A 15149-nucleotide genomic window follows, 5' to 3' on the forward strand; every position below is an offset into this window, starting at 1 on the left:
TCCTGTGCTCTTTGTCAGGAGTGATGCTATCAGAATAAGGCCATAGAGGAGAGTTTTTATCTACTTCCTGATCCCATGCTCTCCCACTATCACCATCCACCTGGCCCATGGCCTTTCTGCATGACAGTCAAAATAATGACAACTGTATCAGAACATGAATCACCAGAAGATTCTCAAGGGAACGGTCAGCTTTGCTGACCCAGGAGGATCTCCTTCCCATCAACGACACAAGTTATCCATCTTTGGACCCAGCGGACTCTCTTAATCCTCAACGGAATGCTGTGTACTTCCTCAAGCAAACTGGTAATCAAGAGGTTTATCTAAGCGGCATGGCTGTCACTCATCCCCCCCCCCACCCCGGCCCCACCACGGTCCCCCCCCCCCCGCCCCGCCCCCGGCATTCTCTAGCCTGTATCCTAGGTCAGGTCAGATGGGAAGAAAGCTCTTTGCTTCAATACTAAACTTTAAGTTCCCCATAAAGATGCCTTCAGAGAAACATGACTTAACCATATGCCCTCAAGATGGATCTTTCTATCTTCCTTTCTTTTCTCCCTTCCTTCTCTCCTTCCTTTCTTCCTCCTCCCCTCCTCTCTCCTCTCTCCCTTTCTTTTCCTTTATTTTCCACCCTTCCCTTCCCTTTCCTAGCCTTATCACCAGAGGGTGATAAGAATTTTCCATCTCTGGTATACCTCGGACTCGCTCTTGTCCTAACACCTGTACCCTCTTCATTACACAGTGTGTGTCCTTTGAATCCTTCTCAATCATCTTCTGAACTGTATCTTTTGTTGTAAGATACCTCAAAAACTCCAAGAGTGGATAAGTAATTAAAATTAAAGTGATTTAAATGAAATCACTCTAACTGGTCTTTATCTGTTTCCTATCCACTTGCAAAAAGCAATGGGGAAAAAAAGAAATTACTTCTGAGCAGCAGATTAGAAACACAGAGGTCCTGCTCACAGCATCACTGTGAGGTCTCAAAAGCAGGTCTAACCCTACCTCCCCCTTTTCTCTGGAAACGGAGCATAGTAGGTGACGGTAGGGGCTTAGCTGGCCAGGAGGCACCTCCTCTCTGAGCTGGGGACATGTGTTCCCCAATCATGGTTTCAGAGGTCTCCTGCCCGGGGGGAACACTTTAGAGAGAGGGAGAGGTTGTTTGTGAGAGCCCACAAATGTTTTGCTGCCTCCTTCTCTGGACCCACACCCCATGATTATGTCTCACCCCCTCCGTCCACCTAGGAGTAGCCATAGGGAAAGAAAATAGTCATTATTGGCCAAAGTCAATGCCAGACCACGAAACCATCTTCTCCATGGGGAAGAATGGGGAAGAGGCATGGGACAGCTCTGGGAGCTGGAATGGAGAGACACTGGATGTAGGTCAAGGTGAACCATGGGTGAGCAAGGCCCATCTCCTTCAGATCATCAATAGCTCCTGGCAGTGTGCTTGGCTACACCAGTGGAGCCTGGATCCAGTTCTTGTCAGCTGAGGACAAGGGACTGGATGAGGCTGAGGTCCTTCTAGCTTAACAGGCAAAGATGCTCAGGTTGAACAGTGTAGGCCTGAGAATTTCTACTTCACAGCAGGGCTCAGCCAAGTATGGCCAACAGGCCATCCCTGGCCTACCGGTTGTTTTTTGCATGGTCCACAAGCTAAGAATGGTTTCACATTTTTAAATAGTTGGAGAAATATTTAAAACTAGGGTAACATTTCATGACATGTGAGGATAATATAAAAATCCCCAATTCAGTGCCCATTACTTCAGCTTTGCTTATGCACTACCTCTGGCTGCTTTGGCAGTCTCATAGCATAGCTGAAGAGTTGCTACAGACATATATGGCCCACCAAGCTTGAAATACACATGGGCCCTTTACAGAAAATGTCTGCCCACCCAGTCCAAAGATAGAAGAGGGTTTTTTGGGATGTCCATGGTCCACATGGAGTGGACCTACTGAAAATGATGCCTGTGTGACTGCGGAGGGCCAGCCATGGCTCTGTGAGGGAGGAGCATGCTGCTTCCCATGGGGGGGCATATGTCTTCTCACATCCCTTGGCTACTGGGAGACTGCACTTCTGAATGCCCGTCCATCTATGCAAAGAGTGGGGTCCAGGCGGAGTCAGCATGGAGAGCCCCAGGAGGAAGAGGACTCAGCAAGTTCCTGGGACTATCCGGCCCATAAGGTGACTAGGATGGAGAACTGAAGGGGGTCCTTTGGGGCCATCAGGGTGGGGACATTGGCCAGAGGCCTTCTTGGGGAAAATAGGTGTTTATCATGAAGTTTTCCTTCCAAGAGCTGAGAAGGAGAGGGATCTACATAACAGAGTAGCAGACAGGGAAGGGATTAATTTTGTATGCTTACAAAAACACATAAACACACATACACTACACTCCAGCCAAGCAGGCTGGGACAAGTTTCTCCTGGAAAGAGCCTGGCTCTTGAGCTGCCCTTCAGGAGAAGACCTATCCCCACAGGCCCTTCCGTTGCTGCCAGTGACAGAGACGGTCTCCCGGGTTGGGTACCTGAAGGGTGATGTTGAGGGGCTGGAAATGACACTCCAGGTCATCTAGCTGAATGAAGTTAGATGCGTCCACAGACTCGCCGTACACAAAGGAGGTTGGAGACATGATTCTGAAAGAGGAAAGCATTTAATCCATCATCTAAACCTCGGTCAGGCAACCCATGGTCTCTGCTGTCTTGAGAACCAAACATCTGTCTATTTAATCCAGAACCTTGTTCCCTCCACCGTCTTCACCAAACCCTTCCCTTCTGGAATTGTTACTTCTCTGTCCTATACATGGACATAGCCAGAGCTATGTTTTCTAAACGGAAGTTTCCAGGAATGTCTTCTCATCTTAGGTCAAAACAATAAGCCACATATACAAGTACGTACTGGGATTACATTTCTAAAATGAGGAAAAAGACAATGGTAGCTTCGACTTCAGGTTTTTTTTTTTTTTTTTACTGGATGACAGAATTATACATGTTGTGTTTTATCATTTGAAAAAGATTTTGTGAACTGAGGAAGATCATGGCAAGTTTTTAAGAAATAAATATAAATGAATTATATATTTAGCATCCTAAGTCCCACACTGTGATAAATTCATTAAAAAACATTTAAGTTTGTCAGACTACTAAAACCATTAAAAATTCAGTATTAAAAGTTGGGTCTGTTCAATGACAGCATTTTCCTTCACAATTCAAACAGTGGGTGCTTAAGATGTGATTAAGAACTTAAGCTCAGCGTACAGCGATGCTTTCAACACTGTCTATACGAACAAGCCCGAGATGAGACCAAGCTTGGACTCACTGAAATTCCCCAGAACAGATTCTAGATGAGATTCCAGAAGCTGTTCCCTTGCCCAGATACAGTCATGTAAGATTTTCGGTACCAAGTCTGAATGGACAGCAATTCATCTACTTTCAACTTAAAGGCATTATTTTAGACACGTAGTGAGTTCCCTGTTGTTATCAAATGGCAAGAATGGTTCGTTTAAACCAGCCTTATTTTATGTCCTGGAAAGATCAGAGGTTGACTCGTGTGTATAAAGGATGGTTTCAGTTGGGGGCTGTTAATGCCTCGACAATGAGGCCTCCTAGGGCCCGACAACAGGATCAAGTGTGTTCTCTTTCCCCTCTGAGGACAGGGCTTGGTTCAGGCCACATTCTCACTGTGCCTCTGATGAGACAAGTAAATAAACCACATGGCTAAAAATAGAGCCATGAACAGAGGCAAACCTATGCTAATTTGCAAATATAATCCACTGATGCCTCCTGTCTGAAGAACATGAGGGAAACCGCTCAGAGCGCGGGAACCCAGAGGCTCACTCTAGGGTCTAGCAGCTTGGGAGCTACTGCAGAACGGCTCCTTCTGTGGCGGATTAACGCTTCTGCCTCTAGCCAAGGCCAGGACCCAGAAGCACTCAAAAAGTGAAAAATGAGAAACACCGAACCCCCCAGAAAGTTCAGCTTGCATTTGGGGCAGGGGTTCAGCGGGTCCTCATTTGATCTAAACTAATTGTGCAAATCCTTTTTCCGCTATCAAAGAGGTATGTGCTCTGTTTTCTGAAGCCAGAAACAGGAACTGAGTTCTCATTTTTCCAGGCCTGGGCTCGGGCTGAAAACCGCCCAGGCTGCGTCGGGTCCCTGCAGCCCGCAGCCCCGCCTTCCGACGCCAGGGGTGCTGAGCGGCTGTGGACTTCAGGAACAAGCTGTGTCCCGCTGTCATTGTTCCCTGCCCACCGCCGCTGGCTCTGCAGAAGGGGTTAACAGAAACGTGCAAGGGCAGCACCGGCTGTGTCTCTAATCAGAATGGCGAGCCTTTCTGCAAGGCCCCAGGGCGTTGGGATACATCTGGCTGTAAGCTCTGGCCCAGCAGCAATTGGCTGAGATTTGAACCCCAGGAATCCTGGCCCTCTGGAGGGGTGGGTGCTGGAGAAAGAGCCACATAAAGGTGTACAGGGTGCTCAAAGACATTCTGGGGCTTAGCCTTGTCATCAAACCTCTCCCGTCACCCAGCAGGTATGTGGGTAGCTGGGAAAGAAGGAAAACAAGGTGGGAGGAGGGCACAAGCCACAACTAAAAGCTAAAACTTTGTCTGCATTTCAAGGCTGGGAAGAAGGGGAATGGGAAAGGCCACAGACTCCTGGCTACCTGTGCATATACAAGAAAAACACAGCATTCCCCCACACCCCAACTCCCCCTGGGGTGTTTTGGCGACCCAGGACCAGCTGCTCACCCAGTGATGGACGAGTCCACTTCGTGCATCAGTGGCACCGTCAGCGTGAGGGTATTGTCATGCAGGGACTCGGAACGTTCCACGTTGCCACTGCGTGGGAAGAGAGGGATGAGCGCTGGTCAGTGCTCGCTCCCCGGGAGCAGGCTTCATTGTTCTGGGATAGACCTCGACCTGTCACTCTCCAAGGGCTGGCTGTGCACCTGATGTCCCCTCGGGTCTGTTTCTGGTCCCCGAGCAGAGGCACAGTGGGCCTGTCGTCTCAATTGTGATCCCTTCCCAAAGATCTGAGTACAAGTGGTGTGCTGGGGAGGTGACCCAGGAGACACCAGCAGGGAGTGGAGAAGAGACAGGGAAGGGAATGAAGGCAGAAAAGGCAGGTAATCCAGGAGGTCAGTGCTGTGGACAAGTAGGTTTGGACTGGCTGGGGACATCTGGGAGGCAGCATGGAACACACACCGAGGTCTTCCTATGGAAGGTGGGACTTTATCCATGACTCCTGAGATCTGCTGCAGGGGTGGGGTGGGTGGCAGGAAACAGGAATTTGCTGGCACCTGTGCTATACACCCGAGTGAGTGGGCTGCGGCTCGAGAAAGCCTCGGCAGAGTGGTGCTGGGAGACAGAAGCTGTCTGGTGGGTGCAGGGAAAGGCGAGCGCTGAATGGTTATGGCTGGGCACTGATAGCACGTGCCACTTCTAGAAGTGCTTGTTCCATGAAGAACGGAGCAGCAAGGTTAGGGCACAGCAGCTGGGAAGGGGTTTGCTGGACTTGAGCCGCCATTTCCCACGGAGAGGCATGACCCGCCCTCCTTGGACAGCCAATGAAGCCTGGGAGAGGAGCCCTGGCCAGTCCCGTCATGATAAAGACCACGGGAGCTCCCCTATAGACTTCTGGCTGCAGCACATCCATCCACAACAGACATCCCCCTTGGAGTGAGAAAGCAGGGAATGGGGACAGTGGTGGTCTCTCTGGAAAGGGCAGCGCAAGGAAGCTGACACAGTTGGGTGGCTGCTTTGGGCCAGGCACACTGCACAGCATGATCTCCCCGGGTCCTCCGAGGAACCCTAGAAGGGTGGGGGACTGCCTGCCTCGGACAGGTAAGGAGCAGCTCAGAGAGATTAGGGAACTTGCCCAAGGATCCACAACAAACCAGGTCAGCCAGACTCCCAAACTAGGGCTCTGATAGCAGATTTGGAAGGTTGTGGGTAGGGAGTGGGGGAGGGGAGAGGAAGAAGAGGAGTAAAGGGAGAAGACCTAGTTTCCTTTTACTATTTTGTTACATTTCCAAGATGATTATATTTCTGTGGAAGTACCATGTTGGAAACCGGCAGGGCCGTTGGGTACAAGCTGCCAGGGCCAGCACTTCTAGCTGGTTCTACCACATGGCATGTATGTGGGATCCCAGCTGGAAGCCAAGTGCATCCTCCAGGGGTAGAATGTAGGGACCCCAAGACCCACTGAAGTTTGGGCACAGTTCACTGGCCCACTCCCCCCGCCACATTCCCTGACCCCTTGCAGAGTTCCTGCCTGCTCCCTGCCCTCCCCCACTGCCCCCACTGTCTTCCTCTCCCACCAACAAGTACTAAATGCAACAATACTTGAAGAGAAGCTCACATCCCCTCTTCTTCTTTCTCCTATTGTTCTGAAACAATGGTGCTCTGTGACTCTGACCCCTGACTCCTCATCTGTCTTCTGCTAATGGGGTGACATCCATCATTCAGAGGGCAGTGTGCAGAAGCAGCAGGGTCGGGTGCCCACCTGGCCTGATTCCCTTGCCCTTCCTTTCCCAGGGGGCTAATAAAAGCCTTAGAATCACGGCCAGAGGCAGATCAGAGGTGACGTGGAATGGATGGGACCGGGACCGGTAACGCCCTGGCCTGCAACACACACTCCCCCCAACCCCGCATCCTGCCAGTAATGGGATCCTGATGGACACGCCACTCCTTGCCCTGCCATTTGTCCAGCCACCTGTGGCTGCTGGCAGCTCAGGCCCGACAGTCTCATCTGTCATCGGGGAACTGCTCCAGACCGACTGGAACTGAAAAGTTGAGATACAGAGGCCAAACATCAAAAGGCTTGCAGCCACTCCACAAGCTCGTGACTTGGGATGCGTTCCCATGGTCTGCTAAGCCAGGCTGCTGAGAAAGCTCTGAGGACTGTTTAGGCTCAACTTTACGTCCTCCTAAATCCACAAGTCGGCAGGAGAGCTTCAAAGGGTGGTGACGGGGAGGACAGAACGATTGATATTTTAATGGTGGCTTTCAAGATAAGGGGCTTTAAGGATCTTTCTGCCTGAGCAGGGAGTCAAGTGCTGGGACCCGTCCTCTGGGGTGGTAAGACTGTTTTCACCAACATCTGGGAAGAAAGGAGTGCCTGCAATATTCTGCGGCATGTTTAACATATAATACAGCTTCTTTACTGCCGGTGATTCCAATGTTAGAAGATTCTGCTGATTATTTCAGCTGCCAATACTAGGCGTGCCCTGATGCAATGGAGCACTTACTCTTTGTGCCCATGAGGGGATGTTCTTGATTTTAGGAAGCAATTAGCATTTTCTTATTGCCCAGCATTGCATCGGATAAATTGCACATGCTTCGTATAAGTCTGTTGAGTGGAAACGTGGCCGGTATAGAGCCAGGGGCTCCAGATGGTGTCTCAGCCTTGGCTGCTTATTAGAATCAGCGGATGAGATGATCTCACAGTCCCAATGCCGAAGTCTCAGCCCAGACTGATAGATCTGAGCCTCTGAGGGATGGACCAGGGATCGGTGGTGTTTAAAGCCCCCCCCCCCCGCCGCCGCGACTCCCAGGGGCACCACTGGCATCTAAGGACGGGTGATTCTAACAGACAGTGCTCCCATGGTGATGGTGCTGGCCCCCTCTTCTCTGGCACCACTGATTAGCCCTGGGTGGAGTTGGGAGGCAGGCGGAGTTTCCGCTCTTTGACAAGGAAGTCCCTTTCATGTCATTTATTTCCTGCCCCAGTGTTCCTTCCCAGGAATACGCAGGTGGAGAGGAACCACTAATGGATTTGTCCAACCACCAGGAGTTTTCAGTGGGTCCAAGAAACAGCAGGAGAATTAGGAATTTCCAGGTTTGATTGGCCACGGGCCTCCCTTTCTGAAATCCTATAAGCTCTGTGGGCAAACTGTTGCATGCCCTAGTTCCCTTTTCGAAGACTTTCTGCCTCTGGAATGTAGCGCAGACTTTCTGAGGCCACGTGGGCTTTCTGCGGCCCAGCCCAATCTCCTCTGCCACGCATCTCCTGCCGCCCTGTCTGCTTCCCGCAGAGATGGCTCACGAGTCCCTTGCTCCCCACAGTGCCCACCACCCATCTGGCTGTCACATACTCGGCACTGGGCCTCTGTGTCTTCAGCCCCCTCTGTTTAGGTGCCGTCTCCCCAGGGAGGCCCTTCCGGATTCTGGCAATGGGAACCAAGTCCACCTTCCCTACGCTTTGTACGTAATTTCTATTAGATCACAGTCATGTTTTTTATGTGAATGTGAACTATGGGATCGTGAAACAGGCTGAATAAAAAATCACCAAGCCCCACACGATTTCAAGGCTTGCAAGCCTAGCCAAATACGATCTGTGATGAAACGCTGGCACTCCACAGCAGGCCACCCTTGCCCCGCTAGAAGGCCGTGCAGGATTTCTGGGCTTGCTGGGCTGTACTTGAAGTCATGGCTATTGTTATTTACCCTGACTTTTTACACATGCTTAGTGCATGTTCAGAAGTCCAGCCAGGGCTGAATTAAAGGCCACAAAGCCATCACCTCTGGAGTGGAAGTTGGATGCAACCACACAGGGTAAAGAAGGCCAACACACACTGTGATGTGCTGTGCTCTTATTTTTAGGAGACAGAACATTCTCCAAAATATTTGTGATAATGCTAAAAAAAAAGGAAAGAAAGAAAAATACAGAAAACAACACTGAAGCCAAAATATGTGATTGTGGTTGTGGACTGAGGGGCTCGGGTAATATATGCTTCCAGCATCACAGTCATTCCCAAGGGAAAGGGAATCTTGATTCCATGAGCTTTAAATAACGTCGAGACTGAGGAAGGCCTCAAATGAAAACAAAATTAAAAAGCAGTGGGAGAAGAAACCAGAGCTGCTTTGTGTCTGCCTCCCACAGATGTGGCTGCTGGCCACTGTCCTGTTGTACTTGTTGGGGACTGACCTGAGCATCCCCGATGCCCAGCGGAGAGGGGGTACCTGAGGGCAAAGCTGTTAGTGAGAGGCCAGAAAGGACCGCAGAAAATGGAAAGATGCAGGGCTTGGGAAGAATCTCAGTCCAAGATGCTGGGGAATTGGTGTTTTTGTGAAAATTCAAGCATCACTCTCAGGGGGTGAGTATGAAGTATGTTCGTCGAGGTCCACATTCTGGCTGAGGTGTAAGGGAGGCCAGATCCAGAGGAAAGCACCAGAGCAGGATTTACTATGGCTTGGGGCAAAAATCTGAGGTGTCCTATCAAGGGTGTAATGGAGTCGAGAAAGGAGGATTTCCAGAGAAGCAGCTTTGAGAGCGAGAAGTGCTGGGTGGGTGGGGTGCATGGGGGAGCGTGTCTGCCCTTTAAGGCACACTTCAGGGCACCTTGTTCAGCATGGAGGCACGGGGGCTGCCCAGGGGAATGGAGGGGAAGGCTGCTAGGCTCCTCTCTCCTGGCACAGTGGGAGAGAAGGAGCCATGCAAGAATCTGGCATTTTCAGAGACCGCCAGGGCAGAGGCTACCGGGTGGGACCTAAATGTTGAAAGCCAGGGTGAGGTCACCTTTGGTCCTGTCCCTGAGGGCACGGTCTCAGCAGCAGAAGCTGAAGGGGTGTCTGGTTGGCGAGAAGCTGAGGTTGGAGGCAGACTGAGGGACTCACAGGTGAGAGAGCCCCCCCAGCTGAGGGCTGGCTGTCCAAAGGCAAGAATCAGCTTGGAATACCCACACAGCCTGGGGAGTGCTCCTACCTGTTAAGGAGTGAGCCCCGTTTCTATTTCACTCACACCTCCCACATGCACTTCTGTGAGCCCGGGGGTGCTCGGGACTCTCCAGGGGAAGGGAGGGTGCAGCAGAGCACCACTGGAGGAAAGCAAGACTGTTCCTGAGAGTGAAGCAGGCTTCCCTTCTGCAGCTTGCTCTCACCGAGGGGAGAAAGCCTTTATCCTCTCCCTCCCAGTAAGACAGGGTTTTAATCCAAGTGGGCTTAAAGAGAATACAGGGCACAAAGAAGATTCTTTGTGATTGCTGGATGAATCTGCATGCTCCTGGCTCCCACTAAGGTTCTACCTCATTGGCTCATTTTCTATCCCCCTGCCCCCAGCACACTCGCTCCCCAACTTCTGCTTTGCCAAGGTCTGACACAGTGCCTGGCTTGTGGGAAGGGCTCAGGCATTTGCAGACTGAAGGAGCAAAGCATGCCTGCCCTGGGCTAGGTTGTCTCTCCTCCTCTGTAGGAAGCTGGGTGTCTGCCTCCATCTCTAGACTGAAGCCTTCTTGAGACGGTCTGGGATGCCAGACTCACTCTCTCGTCCATCCACGAGCCCTCTCAGCCCTGGCCTTGTCCTTTCCCCATGGTCCCCACCTGCGGATCGTTCAGGGGGGTGGGCAGAATGGTCCAAGGCATGACTCCCTGCTCCATCTGGATGCCAGACACAGCTGAGCCGGTGCCCCTCCTATTCTGCGCAGCTTATCACACCGATGGGCTGGCCCCAATGCAGCTCATCTGGAGAGTCTGGGAAATGGTGTTCTTTCTAATTTGTAACATGGGATGAGGAGCTCCTTCTCAGTTCCTGAGGGCATTCTCCTCCTCAAAGGAAGGCTGGGGTCGAGAACCCTCATTTCAAGGGTGACCATGCAGGCGGTGGTGGGGGGCTTTAGCTCCATAAGCCAAGCCTGTGGCTTCACTCTGTACCCCAGATCCTGAGGGTCTTTAGGTCTGAACCTTGTTTCAACCTTGTGACTCCACTGAGCACCCCTGCCTGGTTGACTTTCAGTGCCTGATTCCACTGCTTGCCCAGCCAGGGTCTGGTATTCTGAGTTCCTGACCTCTATTCTAGCCATGCAGTTCCTTGTTTTGTTTTCTCATCATTTCTGGTGGACCTTGCCTGACCTTGGCCTTTCAGGGTGCTTGGTTCAGATCTCCAGGCCACCTCTGGGATGGACTTAGGATTGTTGGCAAGAAATTTCCTTTGGAGGTTATGGTAACTACAGAGAAGACACGATAACTGAATGCAATGCATGATCCTTGACTGGATTCTGGACCCATGACAAAGGGGTGGAAAAGTCATTGGGACGATTGGCACAACTGGAACATGGACTGTAGAGGAGATGATAGTATTGTGCCAGTGTCACATCTCCAGCATTTGTCACCTCTCCAGCATTTGCTAACTATACTGGTTATTGAAGAAAACAGTCTCATTTGTAGGAAATGCACAGGGGTCCTTATGGGAAGGACGCATGATTTCTGCAACTTTCAGACGGTTGAGAAAAAAAAACTATCCATAGAGAATGATAAGTAAATGGAGCCAAGTGCCAGCATGGGCTGCAGGAGAGTTCCTTGACTTATGCTTTGCAACAGTTCTGGTAAGTTTAAAATCCTCTCCAGATAAAAATCCAAATTACAAAAGTAGCCTTGGGTATCCAACCTACACCCTGATCAAAGTTTGTTTTTTCCTCTTCACCCACCTACCTACCTCTCCTTCCAACCCGATGTCAGCCAAGTGCTACCCAAATGGTGCTTCAAGGTACACATGAATTCTGGCTTGTAGAGACAGCTGACAGCCCCCAAAGCCCCATCGTGGCTCGAGGCCACACTGGAGACAGAGGGGCAGGAGCACACTCCTGAGGGCAGAAGTCACCTTGCATGGTCCCCTGCCCCGACTCTCTGCCCACAAGGCTTCCAGAATAAGCCCTCTCTGGAGGAGCATGTCTTGGGGCCTCTGACAACAAGCTTGTCCCCACCCCCCTGTCCTGCTGTGCCCCCTCCCTGCATCCTGGAATGCGACCCACAGAGGAAGTTTGTGAACTACCCAACCACGCGAACTTGGATCAGAAACCTCACCTCCCCTGGGCTGTCTCTCCTTGGCTGTAAAAGTCATTGCCTCTGGCCACATGATCCCCATCCCTCCCAGCTCCGTCCTACCTGCTGGCTGCACCAGCAGAACGGGACAGACACCAGCCAGCACTCTGAGGCTCTATCGCTCCACTGTTTCTTCCTCCTCAGAATCCTGAGCATCATCAAAGTGTGACCAGGGAACGTCCTTTCCTGTTCTCATAAATCTTTATCTTCAGAAAAAAAAAAAAAAAGTGACTCTCCCCCTTACCTCTGAGCAGTAATGATGAAGCTAAGAACGTCCTCTTCCCCAGACAGGTGGCTTGTGTCAAAGATCACGCTGAATTCGTACTAGGGGAAAAGAAAGTGACATCCGGCCTCAGCGAGCTTTCCCAACGGAAACACCACAGTCTCTGCAGTTTATGACCTCTGGAGCTCATTTGCATGGCAAGCTTTATTTTTTTATGAGTATCTTTCTGGCTGACAGGCCAGAGATAAAACTGTAGTAATAAAACCAAGCCTGGAGTGTGCTCTGGTGAGAGGCACATGGTCTTTCTTAGCAACTGAGGTCTTCTAGGAAGTGATATGTTCGTCTCCTAGACCAGGACTTTTTAATTAATTAATTAAATTAATTTTTTTATTAACCCAGCCTTTCTAAGTGTCATTCCCTCACCATTTTCCCAATGTTTGCCACACCTACGTACCATATCACCCATACCACTTGTTGTGTACTTTCATTACCGCTCTTTTGGTTTAAAGACTACTTTATTTTTTAAGTCTTGTTTTATTTAAATTCAATTAATTAACATATAGTGTATTATTAGTTTCAGAGGTAGAGTTCAGTGATTTGTCAGTGGTACAGAACACCCAGTGCTTGTTACATCACATGCCCTCCTTGCTGCCCATGACCCCGTTACCCCATCCCCGCATCCACCTCCCCTCCACCAACCCTCAGTTTGTTTCTTATAGTTAGGAGTCCCTTATGGTTTGTCGCCCTCTCTGACTTTTTCTTATTTTATTTTTCCTCTTTTTCTCTATGATTCTGTTTTGTTTCTTAAATTCCACATGACTGAAATCCTGTCATTGTCTTTCTCTGACTGACTTATTTCACTTAACACAATGCCCTCTACTTCCATCCACATTGCTGCAAATGGCAAGATTACTTTTTTGATGGCTGCATAGTATTCCATTGTGTATATATACATCTTCTTTATCCATTAACCTATTGATGGTCATCTGGGCTCTTTCCACAGTTCGGCTATTGTGGACTTCGGTACTGGGGTGCACATGCTGTGCCGCTTCAGATCAGTATGCTTGCATCTTTCGGGTAAATACCCAGTAGTGCAATTGCTGGGTCGTAGGGTGGCTCTATTTTCAACTTTCTGAGGCACTTCCATGCTGTTTCCCAGAGTGGCTGCACTTTAGAAAGTTTCTGCACTTTCTAAGTGGCTTCATTTTAGAAAATTTCTACCATGATCACAGATGGGAATCAGGATCACTTACCAGTAAGAGAAGGATGCCACAAAAATAAATTAAAACAAAGCACTGGGGCATTCTGTGGCCTGCTGAGGGCTCTGAGCCCAAGGGCTACTTTATTTTGGCAAGAGGGAGATTAGCAAGAGGTAGGGAGGTGTTAAGGACAGGCTGGTACTAGGGGAGACTTTCTCCTGCATGGAATCAGGGAAAAAGAGTGTTGAACACGTAATAACTCTTCCACTGCTAGAGGCAATGTCCATGTTTGCAGTGTCTGTGTTTGGTCTACAACCACCTCAGGCATTCCCCATGGTGAGCATCCCATGGCTTGCGGAAGGCTGCCCTGAGCAAATGGTTTTCGCCATGTACTCGTTGGGCATGTGTGGGCACATGGGAAGGACCCCCGGGTAGGGGTTATAGATCCAGGCGCGGCCACAAACTGAGTATGTGATTTTGGCCAAGACACGCACTCTCTTTACCTTTCAATAAAAATTAGAGGATGGACAAAATGATTCTTGTGTTCCATCAAGCTCTGAGAGTCTATAATCATTTAATGTCAAAGTATTTGGGTTCCTTAGTAACTAATGCTAGGCACTGGTCTACCTTCGCAACCCTGGATTCAACTGTACTAAATGCTGCCTGAGAGTAATGAACACGGACCCATCAAATACAGTAGGCAGTGGACATCCCTCTAGAGACAGAAAGTTCTGTAGCAGGGGGTCTGTTCAGTTGCCAGTGTGGGTGGGGACATGGAGACAGGATGGGAACCAGAGCTGGAGGACACAAAGGAAGGGAAAGTCAAGGGTCTTGTCCCAGCATAGAGTCAGAACTGGCAGGAGATCTGAATTAAACACACTAAAGACCCAGGTGAGGTGAGAAGCCAAAAACAAAGAAGGGGGAGCCTGGGAGAACGGAAGGCCAGAGACGGGGCAGGCTGTCATGACAGACAGGGACAGATGGCCCCCGGAGTAAGCTGACGGTGCAGTCATGAGGCTTAACAGGCGGGCTGCAGCCTGACTGAGCCCCAAGGGCCGAGACACAGGGGAGGGCAAGCCAGGGGGCGGACAGGCATGGTCCCCGGCCCTGCTGGGTCACTCGTTGGGCTTTCTCCAGGGACTCACCCCTAGGCCTCCAAACTCCAGCTTCGTGTTGCTCCAGTTTGAGCCTCTGTATGTGGGAGGAAGGTAGTGGCATTACCGAGCTGGGAAATAATCCAACCTTCCAACGTTCCTACTTCTGTCAGTTCCATGACTATTTTGAGAGTTAATGAATTTTGACAAAATTTAATGCTCCAGAATTCAACATGGCTTTGTTTTCCCTGTACTCGTTTTTATGACTACCCTCCCTTTATGGTAAGTGATCCTGGATCCGTACATCAAAGTGATTAAGTTTTCCTTTTAAAATAACCTTTAAGCTAAAACTAGCATGCCCCACCTTAGGTTTGATTTGGGATGTTGGCTGGATTCTACCAATGAAATGGCAACTGTTAACATTTTTCAGTTAAGTCAATTTTTGGTTGCTGAAAAGATTTCATTTAAACATGTATAACTGAAGTGCCATGTAACATTTCTACAGGCAATAATGTCCAGGGTTCAGGGACATTGCAGGGTTCCTAAAAGGTTTTGGAATCACAGATGTAAGAGCCATTGTCATTTGGAGCAAGCGTCTTCAATGGGGCTGAGGGGTTTGAGTGATTTGCTAGGAAATCAGCAAATCTTCTTTCTCCCTTGAACATTCTCACAACTGGCTTACAAAACAGCCACAAGGTACTGGGACCAAAATGCCTTGGAGATTAAAACAAGTTGATTCTGTGACATAGGCAGGAGAGGAGGATTAAACTTTCTTTTTTTTTTAGGGGGGAAAAGTTAGACAAAGGAATATGAAATTTCCTTCAAATAATAGC

At 49.8% G+C, this 15149-nt stretch overlaps 1 protein-coding gene across 1 annotated transcript in view; it reads right to left on the minus strand.

Annotated features, from left to right (window-relative positions):
- Positions 1-15149, minus strand: part of ITGA9 (integrin subunit alpha 9) — a 336018-nt gene that overhangs the window by 71400 nt on the left and 249469 nt on the right. Inside the window, exons 20-22 of the mRNA XM_044252696.1 lie at positions 12045-12124; positions 4733-4822; positions 2517-2625 (exon numbers count right to left, since the gene is read on the minus strand). Coding sequence (XP_044108631.1) covers positions 2517-2625; positions 4733-4822; positions 12045-12124 — 279 coding nt within the window. The remainder of the gene's footprint in view (positions 1-2516; positions 2626-4732; positions 4823-12044; positions 12125-15149) is intronic.

This window comes from Neovison vison, chromosome 6 (assembly GCF_020171115.1).
Source record: "Neovison vison isolate M4711 chromosome 6, ASM_NN_V1, whole genome shotgun sequence".
NCBI lineage: Eukaryota > Metazoa > Chordata > Mammalia > Carnivora > Mustelidae > Neogale > Neogale vison.